Source organism: Platalea leucorodia (assembly GCF_965183815.1).
Source record: "Platalea leucorodia genome assembly, chromosome: 4".
Lineage (NCBI taxonomy): Eukaryota > Metazoa > Chordata > Aves > Pelecaniformes > Threskiornithidae > Platalea > Platalea leucorodia.
Window position 1 is genome coordinate 44,556,903 of NC_138826.1, and position 21,192 is coordinate 44,578,094.

A 21,192-nucleotide genomic window follows, 5' to 3' on the forward strand; every position below is an offset into this window, starting at 1 on the left:
GAAGTAAAAGGGAACTTGATATACCTGGATGCATTTGTTGAGGTAGTTGAAGACATTGGCTATTAAATTAAATTTTTCTCCTCGAATGACAGAGTATGGCAAGGTGAGATCCACAAAGAATGGTTGGAATGCTGTCAGTGAAACAGGTGAGGAGATGCCAAACCCAGCATCATCCTGCACGCAGAAAGCACTGGCTTTCCATTCTGTGATGGTGTCAGGAATGGTGTAAAAGGCATTGACCTCTCCCCTGGAACTGAGGAAAATAAGAAAAACAGAATGAGAAATGATCTTTGGCATTTTCAAGACAAATTATAGGACAGGCTCCCTGCTTGAGTTAGTACTTCTGTTTTCATCTCACTTTCTGCAAGATACTTCTCCATATTTAAAGAAATATAATAAAGCTGGAAGTAAAGATGAAGGTGCTGGTGAACTACATGTTAAAAAACACTTGGAAGAATACTCAGCTTTTTTAATTTAGAAATACCATTTGTTTAAATAGCATACTGCCCAAACATACATATTAGAACCAATAAATTTGGATTAATGTTCTAGAACAGCCCCTGGATGCATAGTTAAGATGGAGATATTCTCATTGCAGATGCTATGATAGCCTGGAAAGAAAAACAAAATAACCTGAGTTTTCTGCTGCTGAATTAAAAAATATAGTGAAAAATAACAAGTTTTACTCCTGCTCTGTCCTAAACAAATGCTCTTATTTTACTCTTAACCCTTATTCTTTCTACCCCTCAGAAGGATAAGGGGCAAAGCAGAGAGCAGATGTCATTCACAGTTCAAGTAGGTTTGACACTGTGTACAAGGTCAGGAACTCAACAGTCATTGAGCAAGATGGGAAAAGGAGACCCGCGCCTACAAAGCAGAGATATGTTCCATGGCTTCTTCCCAGAATTCATTTCAGCAACATGTATCAACTCAAAAATCCACATGAGAGGTAAGAAGTGAAGATAAAAATACTCACTCAGTATGAACCAGATCCCAAATCCAGGTCTCAGGGAAGAATTTCCGAACAGTGTTAACACCAACCCCAGCAAGAATCCTTGACTCATCTAGAAGATTGTATATGGTTAAAGTATAATATTAGAGAGGTCAGGCCAGAAGAACCTGAACTGCTGTCAGACATGCTCAACACCATAAACAAACAGTAAGTATTCCATCTGAGCATTTTTCCATTCTTTTTCACATAGAAAAGGAAAATTCTAATAGATACAGGGTACAAGAAGAAAGAGTTTCTTATCTATTTCCTTTTCCCATGGGAAAATACTAGAAAATTTAGGTATTTCACAAGACATTTCACTTTATTTCATATTGAAAGGTCTCACCATCTAGTTAGAAAGGCATGTTCCCTGTCCTCTACCACTAGCTCTCTTTGATTTGCAAATGGGCAACAGTAGCCAGTATTGTCACCGAAGCTTATAATGCTTTACAAACCTCCCTGAGAACTCAATCATTTTTGCCCTGTTCAGTAGTTCAAACTGGAGCTGAATATCCAGTTCATTGGAGAACTACTTTTGTTCATATAGTCAAACTACAAGTCTGATATGAGGAACCAAGGCCTCTTTCCAGTTTTGCCATTGACTTAATCATGATGTCCAACAACTCTTTTAGCATGGAAGTGTCTCAGATTTCCTAGCCATATCATGGAAACAACAATACTTTCTTATTTTGCTGGACTTAGAATCATAGAATCACAGAATCATTGAAAAAATCTAGGTTGGGAGAAACATCTGGTGTTCTCTAGTCCAATCTCCTTGAAGCAGGACTAACTGCAAAGTCAGATCATGTTACTCAAGGGCCTTTTCCAGCTCAGTTTTGAAAACCTGCAGCGACAGAGATTCCAAAACCTCCTGGAGAACCTCTTCCAGTGTAGCACAGCTCCATGGAGAAGAACTTTTCCTAGTGTTAGAATAGTATTTTCCCTTGTGGCAACCTGTGACTTTTGCTGAGCAATCTGACTTGGAGAAAGATAATCATAACTCTTGCTGATCTATAAAGTAAGTGCTTTGGAGACTATGTGCTAAGTATGCTAAAGTGCTGTGTGAATTCTTAACATTGGGAATTGTCATTATTTTTCTGCATTGGCATTTCCTTTTAAATATTTAATTGAATTGTGATTTGATGAAAGTTTCTGTCCTGAAAAACCCTGAAAAACTAACATTGGTTTATGAAAGAAGTAACATTCCAGTATTCCCCGTCATCTCTATATGCATCCGGTACCTAAGTGAGAGAGAACTGACTCTACTGCAAGGACTGTCAGAAAGAGATTACTAGAGGCAAACTGGGACACATAGACCTATTCGCCAAAAAAACTTGAACATGCTGGCTGTTATTTTATACAGGCAACAGTTTTGAAGACCAGGCAGACTGGAACTGGAACTTTACCTGTGCCATAGCCACTGACATGGGCGACACCAGGGTGAAAATAGGCAGGGTAATCTTCCATGTCTGATTTGTCTTCATTGCACAGAACTGGCTTCCGAAGCACAGAGTTGGTGAAAACCTTCAGGCCCATATCCTGAATGTGAAAGAATCAATCATGTCACTCAGGGCACACACTAGCTACCAGCGCATGCCACTTCTCCCACCTGGGTTATCGTACCTCATGTCTCTCCTCCCTCCTCACAGCCCACCCTTTCAACCCTGAATGTCACAACTCTTCCTCTTTGTCTTTCTTATGGAGTAGTGACATCTGGTATTCTATGAAGAGCAGTAATGATAAGGTTTATGTTAGGTCTTAAGCCATGGGGCCAGCAGGGAGTGGAGGCACGTGTATCAGAAAACAAGTGGCCTGCATCATGGACTCAGATCTTTACTATGAATGCCTGAGGTCATGAGCCAAGGCCATGGTCCTGCTTAGGAAATGTCTACTGAATCATGGGCAAGATCACAGCGAATATATCTTATAGTAATTCTCAGTCTTCCTGAGTAAGAGGTGGGGATGAGAAGGCAGAAACTGGATGATCAGAGACTTTAGGCAGTTCCAGGCATCAGCTGCCTTCTCTTAGCAGTAAGAACCACCACCTGAGAAAATTTAATGTTAATGTACATGAATTCTTCTGGAATACCTCCCACTTAAAGAACGACACAGAGCACATACCCTGAAAATCCTGTAGACATCGCCATCACGACTGACATTCACAGATTCATAGTACAAGCCATCAAAAAAGGTGGTTTTGATTGGGGTACACGCCTCTGGCTTGTCATCTTCCAGGTTGAGCCCATTGTAGTAATAGCCATATAAATCGCTCACACGAAGTTGGTGGTACACCTGGGAGGTGAGAACAACTAGTGTAAACACAAGAAAGGTCCCAAGCAGGTGCAAAATCACATATATTCAGAGCTTATGGTGGCCCCTGAGCAATCCACTAGACTGTGGTGGGTTTGCCTAGTGATGCCTACCTAGGCATCACCTTGGCTGGTGATACATAAGAAGGACTGGACTCTACCCCCCTCCTTCTGAGCTGCAGTGGCTTTGTGGGGTGTACTTGAGCAAAAAGCACAGACTTACACTCCTGAGTTATGCAGAGAGGAGACTGGAGTCCAACAAGATACTAGCTGCCATCTACAGCTTTTGTTCTGGGCCCAAGGCCTATTTGAGTCATAAAATGCAATTTTGACATCATCACTCCCCAGGGAGGAACTATGCTTTCAAGGATTTACATCAGCCATATTCTTAGGACATGTCTTACACTGCCATCCGTTTCAAAAGCAAATATTCCACTATCAATTTCTGTCTTTGAAGTGTACAACTGCCATAGACCTTTCTTAATCACTGAGATGTCTGTTTCCAAGGGAAAAATAAAACATAGCCAGCAGCAGAGAGATCACAGGTGGGAACTGGAATGTCATTCTGGATGTCAAAAGAACACAGGACTTGGGATGTGGCTTACGGTCTCAGCAGATAACTCTCGCTCAGGCTGAAGAAGAAGGACACTCTGATCTACAGCTCTCAGGGCACAGTAGGAGTTGGCAGCAGCTTCAAGGTGGAGACTGACTTTAGAGCCAGGGAGACCCTGCTTCTCAGAGAACTCGAGCTGGAGCTGGAAATTAATAAATCCAAGACAACCACACAGAAATTAGGAGAATCAACTTGGCACATAGGTCTAAATCTCACCTTTCACCAGCACACAGTCTATTTTCTGTGGGGCAAATCTTCTACTGCTAAATGGCCCTTCTGAATCCCTCTTCTGTAAAAATCCACAGCCTCTATAATCCCCTGGTCAATTCCCTCTCCCCACTCCACTGAGAATTTAGTTTGAGTCTGAGCATACATGTCAATTACAGGGACAGCTACTCATGTTCCCAGGCACATCTGTACCTTTACCATTCCTAAAGACCATCCCTAGTGCTCTTGATGAAGTCATTCCCTAACTGTTCTCTCAGCAAAGAGCCAGCTGATATAGCCCTTGAAAAGAAGGCAAATGTTTTCACCTTGTTTTTGAAGCATACATCACTGAGTATCCAAGAGCTGTCAGCCACTATCTCCCCATGAGGATGCACCGTGTAGAGCAACAGCCTGGTGCTGGGGGCAAGCTTCTCAGTGACAGTCAGTGTAATGCAGAATGTACCTCTGGGAGCTGTAGAAGTAACATGAAACAGGGGAGGAGAAGCCAAAAAAAGAGATTAGACAAACCTCAGCTTTGATGGAAGGACCACATATTTATCCATAACCTACCGGCACCTTTAAAAACAGGGAAGTTGGATATTGGAAGATTCATATCTCAGCAGCTGAGGAACAGCTCTGATCAGCAAGAAAACAGATACAAACTGGAGGATGCTGAGAGCAGGGTGTTTTGCAGAGAGGTGTCTGAGATGACGAGAAGTTGGACAGGGAAATCTGAGCATGATTGATTGCTACGAGAAGAGCACAACATTGCCTTTGGGTCTCAAACCTAGAACCTCCTACATCAGAGGAGATAGGCCAATTTCTTAACACTAGGAAATATGAAGTTCTTATCTTCATGGATGACAACCACTAGAGCAGGGACAGGAAATTAAGCTTTCACATAAGTTTTGGTGAGTCACACACTATTACACACCTTAGCATTAGCCCCCAATAATATGGAAAAACCTCACGGCTTCAAGCTGATTTCATGAAGGGAAAATCATGTCACATAGCTGCCTTTTGATGAATGGGATGCCTCTCCCTAAACATAGGGGAACCTACACTGTGCAGCCATAGTGCATGAATATCCAGAGAAAGACCAAAGATGGCAAATACTAAACAACAAGTCCTATATGTTGAGTGAGGCTTACTTAAGCCACCTACCAAAGACTGGAAATGGACCAGGTTCTGCAAGAAAAGGTATTTTTAACAATGCAAGAATGAAGTTTAGTTTGTTGTGATTGGTAGGATCATTGTCATTTGTGGATATTTGGAGACTTCTGAAATTGCAGTGAATTCCCAGCAGTTAACTGCTAAATATCCCTGTCAAATAGGACACCTATTATTTCAAACTTCAAAAAGTTTTAGTCTTCTAATCAGTGAAGACTTGGATATCACAGAATAACTGTAAAACTGGAAATACTCCTTGGCAAGAAATAAAACAGAAGATCATTACATTCCTTGGTGTTTGATCACAACAAAGTTTTCATCTTTCAACAAACAAGATCAATTTGATTATGATATGGGGGACTGGCTAGATGCTGCAGCAAAAGCAAATGATACTGTGAGTGGTGACAGGTCATGGGGTTTAAGAACTAGTACCTGATTTAGCTGCAGTTCTTTGCTCTCATCCCTTCTTACAAAACTTACTAATGCTCTGGTGCTCAGAATGATGCTCTGAAGTACAAGTAAGTAATGTGGCCTAGAACTTACCACCAGAGATGCTGACTTGCTTCTGGCCACTGAGAATAATTTTTCCTTTTGTCATCACCTGGGCATAGAAAAAAACTCATGAGACAGGATCAAAGGTATCTCCTCCTTTCCCCCATGAAATCATTGATTTTGAGTATGTTCTGAGAGGCTTCAAAGGCCATCAAGTTGAGCTGTGATCTGTAACCACTGTCTGGCCTGGATATTTCTGTCTTATATGGTGTTCAAGAGAAGGTGAAAGAAAAGAGACATTTTGGGAGTCAAGGTAGCACTTACCACATAGTAGAAGTTTGTGTGACTGGCATTCCTGTACCCCTTTGTGTTCAGGACATAGTGAATGTTGATTGTTCTCTCCTGGCCACAGCTGAGCTTCTCCTTCACTGGCTCGATTTTCACAAAGCTGTTGGTCCGTGAGTAGAAACGCCGGACAGAGAATAAGGCTTGGGGCTCATTATCATTCCTCCAGATGAAGAAGTCTTCACAGTCATCTGGTGCCTGCCTGACCTATGAAGCAGAAGAGTCATACATGGGGAATTAACAAAGTGGAATATAAAAAAATGTCAGGCAGGTGAGAGGCAAAGGCATCTTCTCTCTAAAATACTCTGTTGTGAAGCTGATTTTTTTGGGGCTGTTTAAGCCAAGAGCAAGAGCTGATGTGAAAAATTTGTGCTTCACCAGTCCAGAATGGGGGGACTTCTGGACACCTTAACGTATCCAGACACCTATGGCACATTGTGGTAGGGAGGTTATTTCAGATACTTGCAGGATTAGGACAGGTTGTATAAAGTGCTAGGACTTACTGTGAGTTAGAATGGTATTGTTCTCAAACAGGCTTCTTTTTCTCAGCTCTTCCCACCACACCAGAGAAAGGCACAAGAACACGAGAAGACAATTTGATGGCAACAGGCATGAGTGTCTGTCAGCAGAAATGCAGGGAAGCAGGCAGCAGCAGGGAGAGAGGATGGTGTCCATCCAGGCTGGGTGGGAAAGGCAGGGCAGTCTGTGAGGTAGGTCCTCTATCACACAGAATAAAGAGACGGAAGATGGCTGCAGAAAGGGCTTCTGAGCGGAGGGAAAAGTAGGGAGGTGCTGAAGATCACTGCAGCCCAAACACTCCTGGGGTGCAGTCTAGCACTCCTCAGGCACTGGTGCTTTCTCATACTAGTTTCACAAAGGTTGCATGTGTTGGTGGACTGACTGCCTACTTTCTTCATCTGAAACAATCCTGCCAGCAACCACCAATTGCTTCTAATCCCTCTCTTCGATGAAGAATTTTTTCAGGAACTAGACTGAAGCCTTTATTTACTTACTCGCAACTTAAAACTGGGATCAAAGAAGTTGGATGTGTCAATGGAAAAAGCAGCAGTGCCATTCTTGTCAGTGGTATAGTTGGCCAGATATTTTTCATTGAGCTCCAGCAGGACAGTCCTATCAGCAATGGGCTTGCCATCCACATTCGTCACAGCGATCTGAACACAAAGAATACCCAAGGGATTCAGAAAAAAAAACCCAAAAGAACAGGAAATTCTCTGCTCACCAGAGGATGCTCACTTAAGCACTGAGGACAACTGCAGGGAGTAGAAATCAAGAGTGAAATGTATTTAAGAGGCAAATGCTCCTCAATATTTTGAAGGAGCAGAAGTTCCATGACTGGCAAAGACAGGTAATTCCCATCAGTGCAAGGACAAACTACATGTCATAGAGGGAAAAGGAGTTGTTTATATACATGATCTCATATAAAAGATTCTTTTAATGAAAAGTCCTCTGTGTGTCTTCAGTGATCATTAGTTCAGTGCACCACCACATAAGTTAAGAACTACTGAGTGAGAGATGATGTCTTAAATTCTTAGCTCATGCTCTCCCTTCCTGGGCAAATAGAAACAGAGGGACTCCAGAGCACGTATTCTTTGGAGGGCACTGATTAACGAACCTAAAGCAATCAGATGACTTCATGACCACAGGTAACCTGTGGAGCTCAGTAGCACCTCTCAGCTCCTGGGCATCTGTGCATACCTTCTGTCCCCATTGCATACCAGGATGATGCGGTATGGCTCGTCCTCCTTTCTGTGCCTGGGTTTATCCTACATGTGCAGGTTGGTAAGAATTTGGAATGTGCTCCAACACCTATACTGCTTTAAGTAAAAATCCCTGGGACTGTGTGATGCAATGCAGGGTAAATTCTACCTTCAGTTTAGGCACAGCTGTTGCTGAAGTAGTTTCTTGCAGACTCTTCTTCCCCACTGATATGACCTTTCAGGCATTCTCTAATTATGGCAGAAGAGAGACCCTAACACTCCAGGTATAATATGATTTTTCTCTAGGAGCATCTAATGTAACGAGAGAACTATGCAGCAGTCACTGTTATGCAACATGATCACGGGAAATTGTCAGCACAGAGTTAGGGGACATCCATAAATGGGGCAACACAGAGATCATCATGCTGGACCTCAGGGAGTTTTGATCTAAATGTATCCACTCAGATACTCACCTCACCATAATAAGGAATTCCCCTCTTGTAATAGAGATCCATATTCTTGAACATCACTCTGTCATTTTCTTGGTTGACTGCAACATAGTCATAGCCTTTCATCTGGATACCTGTGAGACACACCCAGTATAAAGGGGAGGAAACAGAAATCATACATGGGCAGAAAACTCTTTCTTTTGAAAAGCCATATGGAGCAGTGATGCTCTGGAGGGAGAGGTACACGAAGAAAATGGTGATTGTTGGTTGTTTACTGCACAGATTGGGATCCAGGAGATTCCTTTCAGAAAGTACCACCTATTAGCTTTAATCAGCTGCTCCCAGCCTCCACTTGGTGTTACCTGTCCCATTTTCAGTGACGATGCTTTCTATGTTGAGGCTAGTATACATCCTGGCATAGCTGCGGTAGAGCTGGAATGTTTTGATGGAGATGACAGTGTTGAGGCAGCCGTCCTTCCCCAGCTGAAAAAGGAGCACAAAGGGGAAAGTCCATTTTTTCCAGGGTTTGGAAAATTGCCCCTGAATCTGTGTTAGTGGGTCTCTGAAGAGCTTCATGCCTCTGCTCACATCTTCAGCTCCTACTTTCTACTCACTTCCCTCCTACCTTACACTTCTCACTCCTTGGTTCCATTTCCATCTCATTGTTTCAATATTATCTACCCTTGCACCTGGAAACCTCTCTTCTCATTCCCCCTAGTCCTCTCTATGCTCACGTCTCTTCTCAAACCCATCTTGCATGATGCCTGAGCTCTATGATGAGAGCACTTTGAGTCTGATCTAGTGGAGAAATTAATCATTAGTTTAACATTAAGTCTCCTCAAAGGCTGATTACACTTGGTAAGAACACAACTCCAGTGTTTTACAAATGATCACAAATTTATATTTTCATAAGCTTCCCTCCCTCTTACTGACTCTTTCTGAGGGAAAAATCAAAATCTCCTAATAAGTTCATTGTAAAAACTACCTTCACGGTCTTTCAGTGTTGCCTGTGAGATAGTGAGAAAAAACATGCCTCTGTGATTGTCTCTCTGGTGTTCCCCAGGAAATGAATGAGGCCATCAAACACTGTGCTACATGTTGGGTAGTAAAGCTGACAAGGAAGAAAGGTCTTGCCATGTATCATACCAGTCCAGAGACAGCTTTGCAGGTTTCTTTCTGCTTTTGCTCACATCGTAGACTATAAAAGTGCTGCTGACACACATTGATTTGGGCATTCCCTTGCACCGGTTGGCCATAAGTGTACCTAGGAGAGGAACAGACACAAGAAACCAGTCATGTGGACTTAGCACGAAAGCTGCGAAGAATGCAGAGCAATGCAGACTCTCAACCCCTCAGGAGTGCCCAGAGCACAGACACAAGAGCAGCTGGGAATTAGAACCAGTTAGCCCTAGCAGAATTCCCTTCAACTATTTTTAGGCTGTTTCTGGGATCTTGTTAAAAAAGCCTGCTTTACCATTGTCTTGGTGTAGTCATTCTTTGAGGTCTGAAGCAGGAAAGTGGTGCTGGCCTCAGGGTTGGAATATCATTCCCTGCTGCTTGCTTTTTTCTCATTAGTGCCTTATGCAAAGCAGGATGTATTGCAGAAAGATCCCTATTCACCCCTTTGGCTCATGCCACCCTGCCCTTCGGCAGTGTCACAGCCAGCAATCTTTATGATAGGCTCTCCTTCTCTACTATTTCTCTCCTTTTCTGTAATAATAAAAAACAACAGATAGCTAGTAGTTCTAGACTCTCCCAGTTCTAATTCTGCTATGTAGTGGGGGAGAGTTATCATATTTCATGTCATGGAAGTCATAGCTAAAGGAATTGCTTTAACCCATACTCTGAATTAGCAGCAGGGTCCCTGCTTCCCAGCAAGCCACATTATCCTCTATCCCATGTTTCTTGTGTACAAATTTGTTGTTCTCAGATCTGATACTTACGAAGCACAAACGTTCACCCTGACTTCTTCATCAAAGAAAGAGATCCTCTTTGGCACACTGGTTGTCACTTCAAATTTCGGCAGCACTGGGAATGCAATGTGAATATGTCTGCTGAGCAGTTGCATGCCATAGGCAGGTGTGTGTGTGGAAGACAGTAAAAAAACAGTTGGAAAAGGCATTTTCACCAACAAGGGAGAGGAAATGGTTCAAAGAAAAGTCTACCTAGGAGCTGGCTGTAGGATATTGTTGGAGAAAAAATAACCTTTAGTGGTAAGATGAATAACTTCTTTAAAATGCAGTAATAATCATGTTAATAATTATAACAGCCACAGTAAGAACTGTGATAATTCACTTTAATTAGTTGTAGATTTTGTTCAAGAGAAAGGTGGGAGTAATGCTGATGTCTCAAATTAGTTAAGCCCTGGAGAACAGAAGTTATTATGCAATCCAGCCCCATTGAAGGAGAAAAGTAACAGATTAAGTGAAATAGTAAAATCAAACAGGTCACTGTCACTCCCTCTTTTCGGCTTATCTTCTGGCCCAGGTCACCAGCAATAATGACAACATAGCTGGAAAAGGCCTTTTTCTCATGCACCTGTACACAGGAGACTGGAAGGTATGAAAGACCTCTGGAGGGTAAGCAGGAATGGTGCTTTATTTCTCTTACAAAAAAAATGGACAACTGGGAGTTGTCCAAGTCTTCTCTGGGGACTACTAAGGAAAACCTGCCACTAAAAGATGAGAAAACTTGTAAAATCAAAATGAATTTAGCAACTCCCTTGATATGGTCTATTCCGGAGAGTAAGCAGATCACTATGAGGGCTTTGGCATCTCCACGACCCATTGTTTTCCATCCCGTGCTTCCACTGCCTATCCAGTCTCCTCTAGTAACAGTCTGGTACCTGTTATTTAATCTGTCTGATATATAATATCTTCAGATTTCTACTGCATATTTTAGCTTAGTGCTCTTCATACAGTACTCTTCATCCTCTACAAAAAAGGATAGGCCTGACTCATTCATTTTGCCTCTGAACAGATGGAGAGTGTACGGCCTGAGTGACAGGATGTGGATCTGAAAGTCACAGAGTGACTTTGTGCCAAGCCCAGAAAAGAATTAGACTCCTAATTTAATTCCTGAAAAATGCTGCCTTTCTCAGCATTTCTTTTTCCCTTTCTTGCCTTCACTTTCTCCACCCAGCTCTCTCCATGTCTTTCTTTCTCAGGCATGAAGTGGAGAATTCAAAGCACTTAAACTCTGCACTAGCCGCTCCTATCTGACTTAGGCCATCAGCCTCATTGCTGGTACAGGGCAGTTCACAGCCTTTGCTTACCATATTCCTGCACCGTGAAGAACTGGTACGCTTTTTGACCTGACGACTTCTCCACAGTGATGTGGTAGGACCCCAGAATAGGCTCTGGGATTAGTGGAAAGGAGAGCTGGACAATTCCATGCTTAGATGCTACCTCCAACCACTGGAAGATCTTATTTTGGTCCGGATCCTGGAGATTGGGAGAAAGAGATGTACCAAAACCTTTATCACCCTGTTTCTTGTCTTCTTGCCTTCTTTTAAGTTTTGTATCCTGGCATATTGGCTAAGTGCATCATGGTGTGAATGTGAGTTTGGGCTGATGACATGTACTGTTTGTTTTTTTTTTTTTTTCCAGATTTTTCCAGATGTTTGTGCATTAAACAAGCCCAAGTTTATGTTTAACTGGAAATTAGCTATACTTCCAGATCATCTCAATAATCCAGGAATAATACATGACTGGGCCTCAGTTTGCTTATCTGTATCTCTTCTAGCATAAGTCTTTCTAACTCAACTCCTCCTTCTGTAAAATGGGAATATTATGCTGGACTCCCTTAGAAAGTGCTTTGAGATCTAGTGATGTGAAAATGCAGTAGAAGACTGATTCATTGTTAGCCTGTCCCCCAGCAGAACATGACATTTCAGAAAGTTACTATTCTTACGCCTATATGAGAATAAGACTATTTCACCAGCCTATTTGCTGTAATCCTGCTAAAGTAAGACTACATTGAACACTCTTGTTTGAATCCTAACAAAAGACAGAGCAACAACCCCATGCCATCTCCGACTAACATCTCCAGTTCTGCTGATTTCTTCTCTAGTGTTTGAAAATGTGTACTGCCACTGTTCAACCTCAAGTCCATTTAGACAGTGTGCTTTGGGTGAGTATCCCTCAGCTATTGACACTATGGGGAATGATGAAGTATACATAGTCTTTCCAAAGCAACTTGTGCTTTAATGACTTGTTGCATCTCTTACCTCAATGATGATTCGGGGATACTGGAAGAGGAAAAAAAGAGAAAAAAAAGAAAACAATTATCAAAACGTCAAGAAATCAACTTGAAAAATACTAGAACATAAAGAAGGCTGTGAATAGCTTTCTCTGGATACAGAAGACTGGGCCAAGGAAACAATTTGAAACTCATGTATGTAATTAAAAAGATAATTTTAAGGGGATAACCTGTTTGTGAATTTATCTTTTCTACAAAAAACATCCAGTCTTTTTCGACATATCTGGAGCAGGTGAAGTGAAGTGACTACAAAACCTGGGTGCTGTGAGAGATTTTCAGGAGTGCTTTCAGACCCTTTGCCTTGTATAAAGGCAGGGAAGGGATGGAGTGTGAGGTTAAGGAATTACAGCAGTTCTTCAGAAACATCAGGAGGCCTATCCCAGGCTCTTTTTATTCAATTTCTAAGTGAAAGAGTCTCAAAGAACAGGTAGCCCAAGAGGGTGCTTGAAAAATCTTGACTATCACTCATACGTACTGTCTCCTGAACAGGTCTGAACTGGCTGTCCAAACTGACCACACGAAACATCACTGAAAAAGACGTAGAACAAAAAAGGATCATTCACTTCGGCATTGGCAAGGCACTTTCAACACACAACTGAAACAAGGTTTGCCCAGGTTTTTAGGGACAACTAAAGAGTCCCCAGAGAACTAGAAAGGATTTGATTATCTTAGCATATAAAATAAAACCAAAATAAACTTGTCAGCTGAAATATCTTAAATTATAACCCACTGGGACTAAAGTAACATGTAAAGTAAATACAAATATTCTTCACTGCCTTTATTTCTTCTTGAAGGACTCAGTTCTTTGGAGCGTTTCCTAAAAAAACTGCTTATACAAACCAATTCAATGAAAAAATTGAAGAGAAGGAAGGATTTGTCTTTATTCTAAGTGTAAACCCTGTGCAGCACTGAAGTATAATTATACTAAAGAGATAACTAACTATACCAGAGCTAGTAATGTCTTTTAAATATTGTGATGGAATCAGTGCTGTGTATTAGATTAGCAGTTAAGTAGATAGAGCTGTTGACAGGGAGTGACATGCTTACTTTATTTTTATATGAGTTTCATTAATTCCAAGCTTAAACTATTATTTTCTGTATTTTTAAGGGCACTTTATGTGACTGACCTCAGTAAACCTGGCAGAACTCAAGATCCTGTAAATACATTTAACTCCGTAAAAACACATGAACTCTACTCATTTGTTGCAATTTTGTAAATTGGTTCTATTTTTGACTGACTTTTGATGAGCCCAACCTCAGATGACAATTATACACTATCTGAAGGATTGCTCATGCCCGTCGCGGTCCATGGTCTTTTCCTCCACAAGAGGAAGTCCTTGTCATTCTAGACCCACCCTTGCACTCAGTTTCCCAGTTTACTAGCTGACTCAAACTCCTCAGCACCTTTTTGCCCTGGTTTGTAGGTGGGTTTGTCCGTCTGGATGAAGACAGTATTATCCACATTCTGAATCGCCACTGATCTTCTCTCAGCTAAGTTGACCGTGGTGCCTTTGGCAGAGAAGGAAATGAATGCCAGGGGGTCAGAAGTAGCAGGAGGAACCTGGAGAGAAACAAAACCCCAGAGGAAAAGAGGTAAATGAGATATGCTGAGGTCCACTGACGCCCAGGGATCTTGAGTAAGATACTGACTGTCAAGTGAGTCATAAATAGCTTATGCAAAGTCATGAGAAGCCCCATCTTTGCCAGTGAGATAGTCTCTGGGAATTTTTGCTGTGGAAGTCTCATAATCTGTCATCAGGTATTCAGGTTTTAAGTTATGCCCTGTCCTATGCATTTCCTCATCTCATGTAGCTACCTGCCTATATGCAGGTTGGCCCAGCCATAAAGCTCAATTCTGAGGTGATTTCTCCTGCTGCATTCTGAAAGACCTAACCTTGAGACTTGTTTATCGTATCTGTCCAGATCTTGCAGAGTCACAGGAAAGGGAATGAACACGTCCCAGCTGGGTTCTCCAGCTTGACAATTATGACAGTCCCATAGGGCGCATGCACCTATGATGACAATCAAAACCTTTTTCCTATTCATTCTGTGAATGGAGACAGAAAGTCTTTCTCCAGCTTCCCCCTACAACCCATATGTCTTTCCTTTTCCTGTCTACATTGTCAGGCTTTCCAGCAGTTTATCTTTTTTTGTCCTATTCCATGCCCACACTCTTCATCTTGTTGCCCTCACTGACAAGGAGAGTTGCACTCAGCAGTATTTCCAGCTTCTACACCCTCTTCAGTAATCTCAAAAGAGAAAATACCTTGAACTCGCAGCACTTGAAGAAATCATTCTTTGTCACGGATTCCTCAAAGAGAGTCTTCCGGATACTGCCATATTCCAGGACGATGCTCAGGGACAGAGGCTCACTGAGTCTGTGGAGCTGCACACAAGCAGTCTGTGGAGAGTCGCTCCGCACTACTGCTGGGACCAGCAGCACATACTGACTGTAAGAAGGCAAGACCAAATCAGTGTTCAGTCATGAAGGAAAGTCAGAGAAAACAGGAGAGGAAAATATCACAGAAATGCTATATATGCAAAGGAAGACATGGTCCAAAGCTTGCTCAAACCAGTGGAAGGATTTCCATTTCTTTCAAAGTATTTTGAATAATATGCTGAGACAATTTTTTTGTCCCTCACAGTTCTTTCTGAGCTGAAAGACTGGCATCATTCTATGCAGTCTCCTACCAAGCATGATACTGCATCTTTCCATTCCAGGTATTTACATAACTCCAATTACTAAAGTGTCTAAACACCTGACAAGCATAGCTGCATTTATCCTCCCATGACCTATATGTATACTTAAACCTCTGGAACCTCCCATAAGGAGAAGTGATATTTAGCTTCTTTTTGAGATCAAGGACAAAAATACTAGTTAATTGTTGCAACAAATTTTTCATTTCTTTTTCTGTGGATATTTCTCCCTCCAGATAAGAACTGACATATCATAAGTCAATCAGCATAATGCACAAGAAATGATCCTGCTTTTCCATTTTGCAGCATATTCCAGGGAACACTCAATCTAACCTGCATGCTCTATTCTGTTTCCATGCCTCTCTCTGTGTTGCTTCCTTTGCTTCTTTCTTCCATTGGGCTTTTTTAGTTATACTACTCTCTATAATTAGGCCAGCCTTCGTTCTCCAGATTCTTCCTCTGAAAAACGTTCCTTCAGATTTGCCGTATTTGGCTGAGGTTCTGTTGCTGGCCTCCCGTTCTCTGCTGCTCAGACTAGTCTTTTTAACTAATGTATGACAGAATTGATGAGCTGGTTCTGCAGCACAACATGAATTGTACAATCTTTTCTTGGTAATCTGATCCTTTCCCTTTTTTTCTCCCATAGCTTTGCTTGTTCATATTGTCTTTATTGTTATTTTCACTTGCCCAGTTCAGACTGCACGATATTCAAAGACCAAAAGTAAAATGATTAAAACCAACACTATCTGAGAAAGCTAAATCCCCTGACTTTCACATTGTTTTCCTTTAGAACTTTTGAGAAGGGGATTTAAGTTCTAATGTTGGTGTATTTTTGAAAATTGTGGCTGAAATCTTCTGTTTGGATAAAGCCATGGACATTGACAGTGCTGTATAAGCCGTAAGAGTACAGCAGGTATACTACTAATACTAATACTAATACTAATACCAATACCAATACCAATACCAATACCAATACCAATACCAATACCAATACTAATACTAGGATTGCCATTCAGCATAGTATCTAGTACCAGCCATTATCTGGCCTGTAGCACCTCCTCATACACCATGCTCTCTCTATGCTGCTGATGCCTATAAATCCTGGGCATTAGTATTACTTGTTAGTCTAGTCTTGAATCTCCTCCCCACTTTACCCAGCACTTCATTTACTCCACTTCTGGGTTTCTGTTATTCAAATCAGATTTCATAGCAGTTTTATGATGGAGAGCATCATTCCAAATCATCCTTCAATGTCATCTACTTCCATTTCAGACACATTTCAGAACCCAGGTCTCAAACATTCAGTTTATTATATAGCAATGTCACAGAATAAATTAGCTGGTGAGAAATATAATAAAATAGTTTATCATAAAAACACAGAATCTATGATTTCTTACGGTTCGGAAGACACTGTGGCAATCCAGTTCAGGGAGAGAATACTCAGAAGAATCCTTGACCACATCTCTGTCCATGAAGAAGAAAGAAGAGAGACTGATCTCAAGTGGACAGCCTATCTTCTGGCTTTTAAACTGGCCTGAGATGGTGCTCCTCCTCCACGGCTTCAATCATATTCTAGCAAAAGATATCTACATAAAATTTGCATAGGTTCATCTTCCTCTCTCCTGTCTGTTCTCACACTCCTTGAACTCTCAAACAATAGCTTAGGAAAGCTCTCGTGTTTCACATACCTTTGTGAGGTATTGCAAGCCAAACTGGTTCCTACCCATCTGAACGTTTTATTGATGCTTACCTCTCTCATTATGGTGTAATTGGCTGAGGGTTCCTTAATGTTTCAACCTGTCAGTATTTTCCCCTGCTTAAGTATTTCCTTGTTCTGTGAAGATCTTCCGTAGATACATCTCACAAAACAGAAGCGATCATAACACAGTGCTATTGTATGCCTGCATAGGGGCCTGGCCTGTAATAATACAGCATCAGACTATATCTGCATTCAGTACGGCACAGAATGAAACTCCTAATTGTAATCTGGATTTCTTACTGCACACAGTAACATTCAGCAAAGTTGGCTAGTTGTCTACCATTTTTTGCCGGTGGTCAGGACAAGCATATCTCTAGGGAAAGGAATCTTACAGTGCTACTTCATTTGTTCACTCTTCTGTCTGTCAGTCTGCTTTTTTCCCCCATCCCTGCTCCCCCCATCAAATAACTTGTAAGCCTGCTGGTGAATTTGAAGTAAATCTGACTGAGAAGAAGTTTCAGAATAATCAAGATATAGAATCGTAAAATAATTTTGGTAGAAAGGGACCTCCTGACATTAGGTGGTCTAACCTCTCCTTTTAAGCAGGGCTAGCTTCAAAGCTTGTCCGGTCATGTTTTGAATATCTCCAAGGATGGAGAGTCCACATCATCTCTGGACATCTGCTCCCATGCTTAACCAACCATGTGATTTTTTTTTGTTGAATCAGAATTTCCCATACTATAACTTGTGTTCATTGCATCTTGTCTTTTCACTGTGCACCCCTGAGAAGAACCTGCCTCTGTCTTCTCTATAATCCCACTTTACATAGTGGAAGACTGCAGTTATGTCCCCTCTTAGCTTTTATTTCTCCAGGCTGAATAAATGAGACTGTCTCAGTTTCTTTCTGTAGGTTTGTTGCAGCCACTGACCATCCCAGTGACCTTCCACTGGACTCCCTCCAGTCTGTCAATGTCTTTTTTGTACTGGGGAGCCAAATCTGGACACAGAACTTGATCTGTGGTCTCACAACTGCTGAATAAGAGGGGAAGAATCAATTTCCTTGATGTGTTAGCTACACTTTTGGTAATATAGCCTGAACACAGGAAACTAAATAATCTATAGTAGTGGGGGACTACATTCACACTCTCACACAGGAAAAGAAAAAACCCCAACCAAACAAAATAAGGTAGCAAATCAACATGTGTGTAACTGCAACCCAGGGGAAGTAACAAGCAATTTCCCTTCCTCTTCCTCAGCCAAACAGGTGATGAATGGGAAGAGGAAGATGAGTATACTGTAGGGGTAATTAGGGATGTGAAAGAGAGCTAGGGGCACTGAAAAAGGTGTTAGGCAATGCAGAGTGGGCCTGAAGTTATTTCAGTAGTAAGGGGTAGGAGAAGAAAATGAGGACTATTATAGTGATGTGGTACAAATGGATGTGGAACTGTCAAAAGCCAGATTCTATCAATTTCGCTTCTCATGATACAATGCATTCTTGCTAATGGTTCAGCTGTATAAGGATTATTCTTTCCATCAGCACAGGTGATACCATAAACTACCCATGCCTAACTAGCTTACCTACCTATCTTTCCCAGAAGCTTTCTGATGACCAAGTTAGGACACAAGGAAAACTGCCCCGGGTGCTGCTGGAGCTACTGTCTATTCCCACTGAGTTACTAGTGAGAAATATTGCACAAAGCTTCCCAGAATGACCTGACGTTAAAGTGACAATGCTGTGTGGCAGGTGGGTGGTATGTAAACAGGGCAGTCACATTGTGAAGAAAGCTGCTACATTAGTTGTAATAAGGGCAGAAGACGGCTAAGAACACGTCACAGACATGTTTGTATTTGCAGCTTTGAAATGCGTCAGACCCCATGTCTTACTTCAAACAGGTACTAAGTAACAGACAAAAAAGTATTAAGGAGGGAGAAGGAAATAACCAATCAATTCCAGGGCCCTGGTGCAAATTGCTCCAGAAACTCATCCTTTATTTAGGTGCAGCATGCCTTTAGCATGAATGTAAGAGGACTTTCTTGTTGATACACAGACATGGAAAATAAAAAGATAAAGCACTTGAAAAACTGAAATCTTAGGAGACATTATGTTCAGATCAATTAAAGAGCACATGCTTCTCTGGAAACAAGCTATTGAATTCATTACTTTAGTAAAATTACTGATCCCAGAGGACCTCTTTGTATTGCAGCAATGTTGTAATAAAAAATGTAAGCTCAGATCGTTATGCACATCCCTACTATGTCAGGGATAATTCTTAAGAAGACCAGAGTGCACGGGGAAAATTGTTCCAGTTGTCTCTGGTAGGAGGGAAGAAGAAGAAGTTTTGGGTTGTATGATTAAGAAGCTAGGAGCAGGAGGAGATTAATCATCTGAAAGCATGAAGATCAAGATTTAACATGGGGGAGATAATGAACCTTACACTAAGCAGCTGTTACAAGACAGACACACAGAAGGTACCTTGATACTGGATGTTATATAAACCAATTTGTTGACCCTAGACTGTCACTGCTTTGTATTGGCATAAGGAAAGATGTAATTTGAGATCATAGTTTGGCTCGAAAATTGATGAAAAGAGGAACAGTGCCAAATGCATTTCAAAACCAAAACAATGTAAATACAGACTTAAGTATCACATGCATACCTAGTTTTCAAGGTAGAGTCATGTTGCATGCTCTTTGGACAGCAGAGAATCAAGATGTCTTCAACTCAGTCTCAGCTCCACAAAGTTACTGCATTTGTTCTCTCTTATGAAGAAATTTTATATACACATACATTTTTGTTTCTCCATTCTTTCTCTAGATGAGTCAGAGGGATGATTGTTGCATTTGCATTGGAAACACACGTTTTTCACAACCTAGTTTTCTTTCAAATAAAGCTGAATTTGACAATCCATTTTATCACATCAGATGCACCCGTCCTCTTCTTCTCTTTTACACTGGGCACACATACACGGCAGGGCAATATAAAGTTTTCCAGCTAACACTGATCCCACTCACTTTCTGGGACCAGTTAAGTTCAGTGTTTTGCTTGTACACTGCACTCACAACAGAGAATTCTATGAGGTTGTGACTAGCCCGTCTCCAATACCCCAGCTAGCTTGCATACAGCATCTCAGATGTCCCTACACTGTCCCATAATGCCCAGTATAGCTGTATGTGCAGAATCTAGATGCTAGATGTAGTACAAATTAGAAAATAAAAACATCAAAGAATGTCCATTTGCCATGCAGAACACTGCATAGTCTGAACATGGAGTTGAGATATTCAAATTCTCGGTCAATACAGATCTAAGTCATGCCTGTTTTACTTTATGACAGAGAAATAGCAGGAAGTTCAGTGGAAATATGAGCAGCTTTCAGCAGTGAAGCCTTGGATTTTCCAGAAGAATGAGTAATACATAATTACTTGTTTCTCTTCTATGGCTCCACTTTACAGTTGCATAACACTTAAGGACTGAGAGTACTTTCTAAGTCATAACTTCACCTGAGATGAAGTACAAACAACCCACCCCACACTACAATACCTGTTTTCCTGTCCAGTTTCTTTCTCTAAAACAGGTATATGTGGAGCCAGAGCCTCAGCTTCCATTTCACTTACGCAAATACCCTCATCAACAGTCCCAGGCTATTTGCTAGCCTGTGATCTTCTCAGGAAATTCTATTGTCATCTGAGAAATGCTTCCCCACAACACATTTATCAAACCCACTCTGACAAAACATTTTGTTTTAAAAAGCCAACATATCTCTGAATAGTATTGTATATGTCTCAAAGTCTCGATACTTTGCATGAATTCATCTACACAGCCTTCCACTCTTCCAAGGCATCTACAAGCTTTTAGGTTTGCAAGTGATGGTATTTCTCAGAATATTTGCTGACAACAGGCAGCTCTTAGTGCAGTTGGTAGAGTATGCTGTATCATTTCATGTTGAGTGGATGGAACATTTTTCTGATATTGCTCATTTTCAGTAATAATGAAGATCACGTAATATTATACATTGTAACACTGTTATATTGGGAAGAGTAAACAGCACACTGTTCAGTCCCTGCAAGATCTTTGACACAGATAGACTGATAGTAAACTAACTAGTATGCTGTCAACATCATCTTTCTGGAACATATTTTAGCCCTGCCTATGAAAAATGAAGTATTACAACCTCATATGGCATGAAACACTTGAAATACCATCTATTTTTCTTGATCTATAAAGTGCAACGTATATTGACATCC

At 41.3% G+C, this 21,192-nt stretch overlaps 1 protein-coding gene across 1 annotated transcript in view; it reads right to left on the minus strand.

Annotated features, from left to right (window-relative positions):
- The window catches only part of LOC309588843 (ovostatin-like), a gene marked incomplete at its 3' end in the record, with an annotated part of 32,110 nt that extends 15,300 nt beyond the window's left edge, over window positions 1–16,810 (minus strand). The window contains exons 1-19 of the mRNA XM_082308553.1: window positions 16,649–16,810; window positions 14,821–15,004; window positions 13,959–14,115; window positions 13,030–13,082; window positions 12,523–12,543; window positions 11,569–11,737; window positions 10,238–10,322; window positions 9,441–9,558; window positions 8,657–8,777; window positions 8,319–8,428; window positions 7,141–7,299; window positions 6,107–6,334; window positions 5,834–5,891; window positions 4,447–4,592; window positions 3,906–4,055; window positions 3,113–3,283; window positions 2,398–2,530; window positions 977–1,064; window positions 25–253 (exon numbers count right to left, since the gene is read on the minus strand). Of these exons, the coding sequence (XP_082164679.1) occupies window positions 25–253; window positions 977–1,064; window positions 2,398–2,530; window positions 3,113–3,283; window positions 3,906–4,055; window positions 4,447–4,592; window positions 5,834–5,891; window positions 6,107–6,334; window positions 7,141–7,299; window positions 8,319–8,428; window positions 8,657–8,777; window positions 9,441–9,558; window positions 10,238–10,322; window positions 11,569–11,737; window positions 12,523–12,543; window positions 13,030–13,082; window positions 13,959–14,115; window positions 14,821–15,004; window positions 16,649–16,713 (2,445 nt within the window). The 5' untranslated portion in view covers window positions 16,714–16,810. The remainder of the gene's footprint in view (window positions 1–24; window positions 254–976; window positions 1,065–2,397; window positions 2,531–3,112; window positions 3,284–3,905; window positions 4,056–4,446; window positions 4,593–5,833; window positions 5,892–6,106; window positions 6,335–7,140; window positions 7,300–8,318; window positions 8,429–8,656; window positions 8,778–9,440; window positions 9,559–10,237; window positions 10,323–11,568; window positions 11,738–12,522; window positions 12,544–13,029; window positions 13,083–13,958; window positions 14,116–14,820; window positions 15,005–16,648) is intronic.
- Window positions 16,811–21,192: the final 4,382 nt, after the last annotated feature.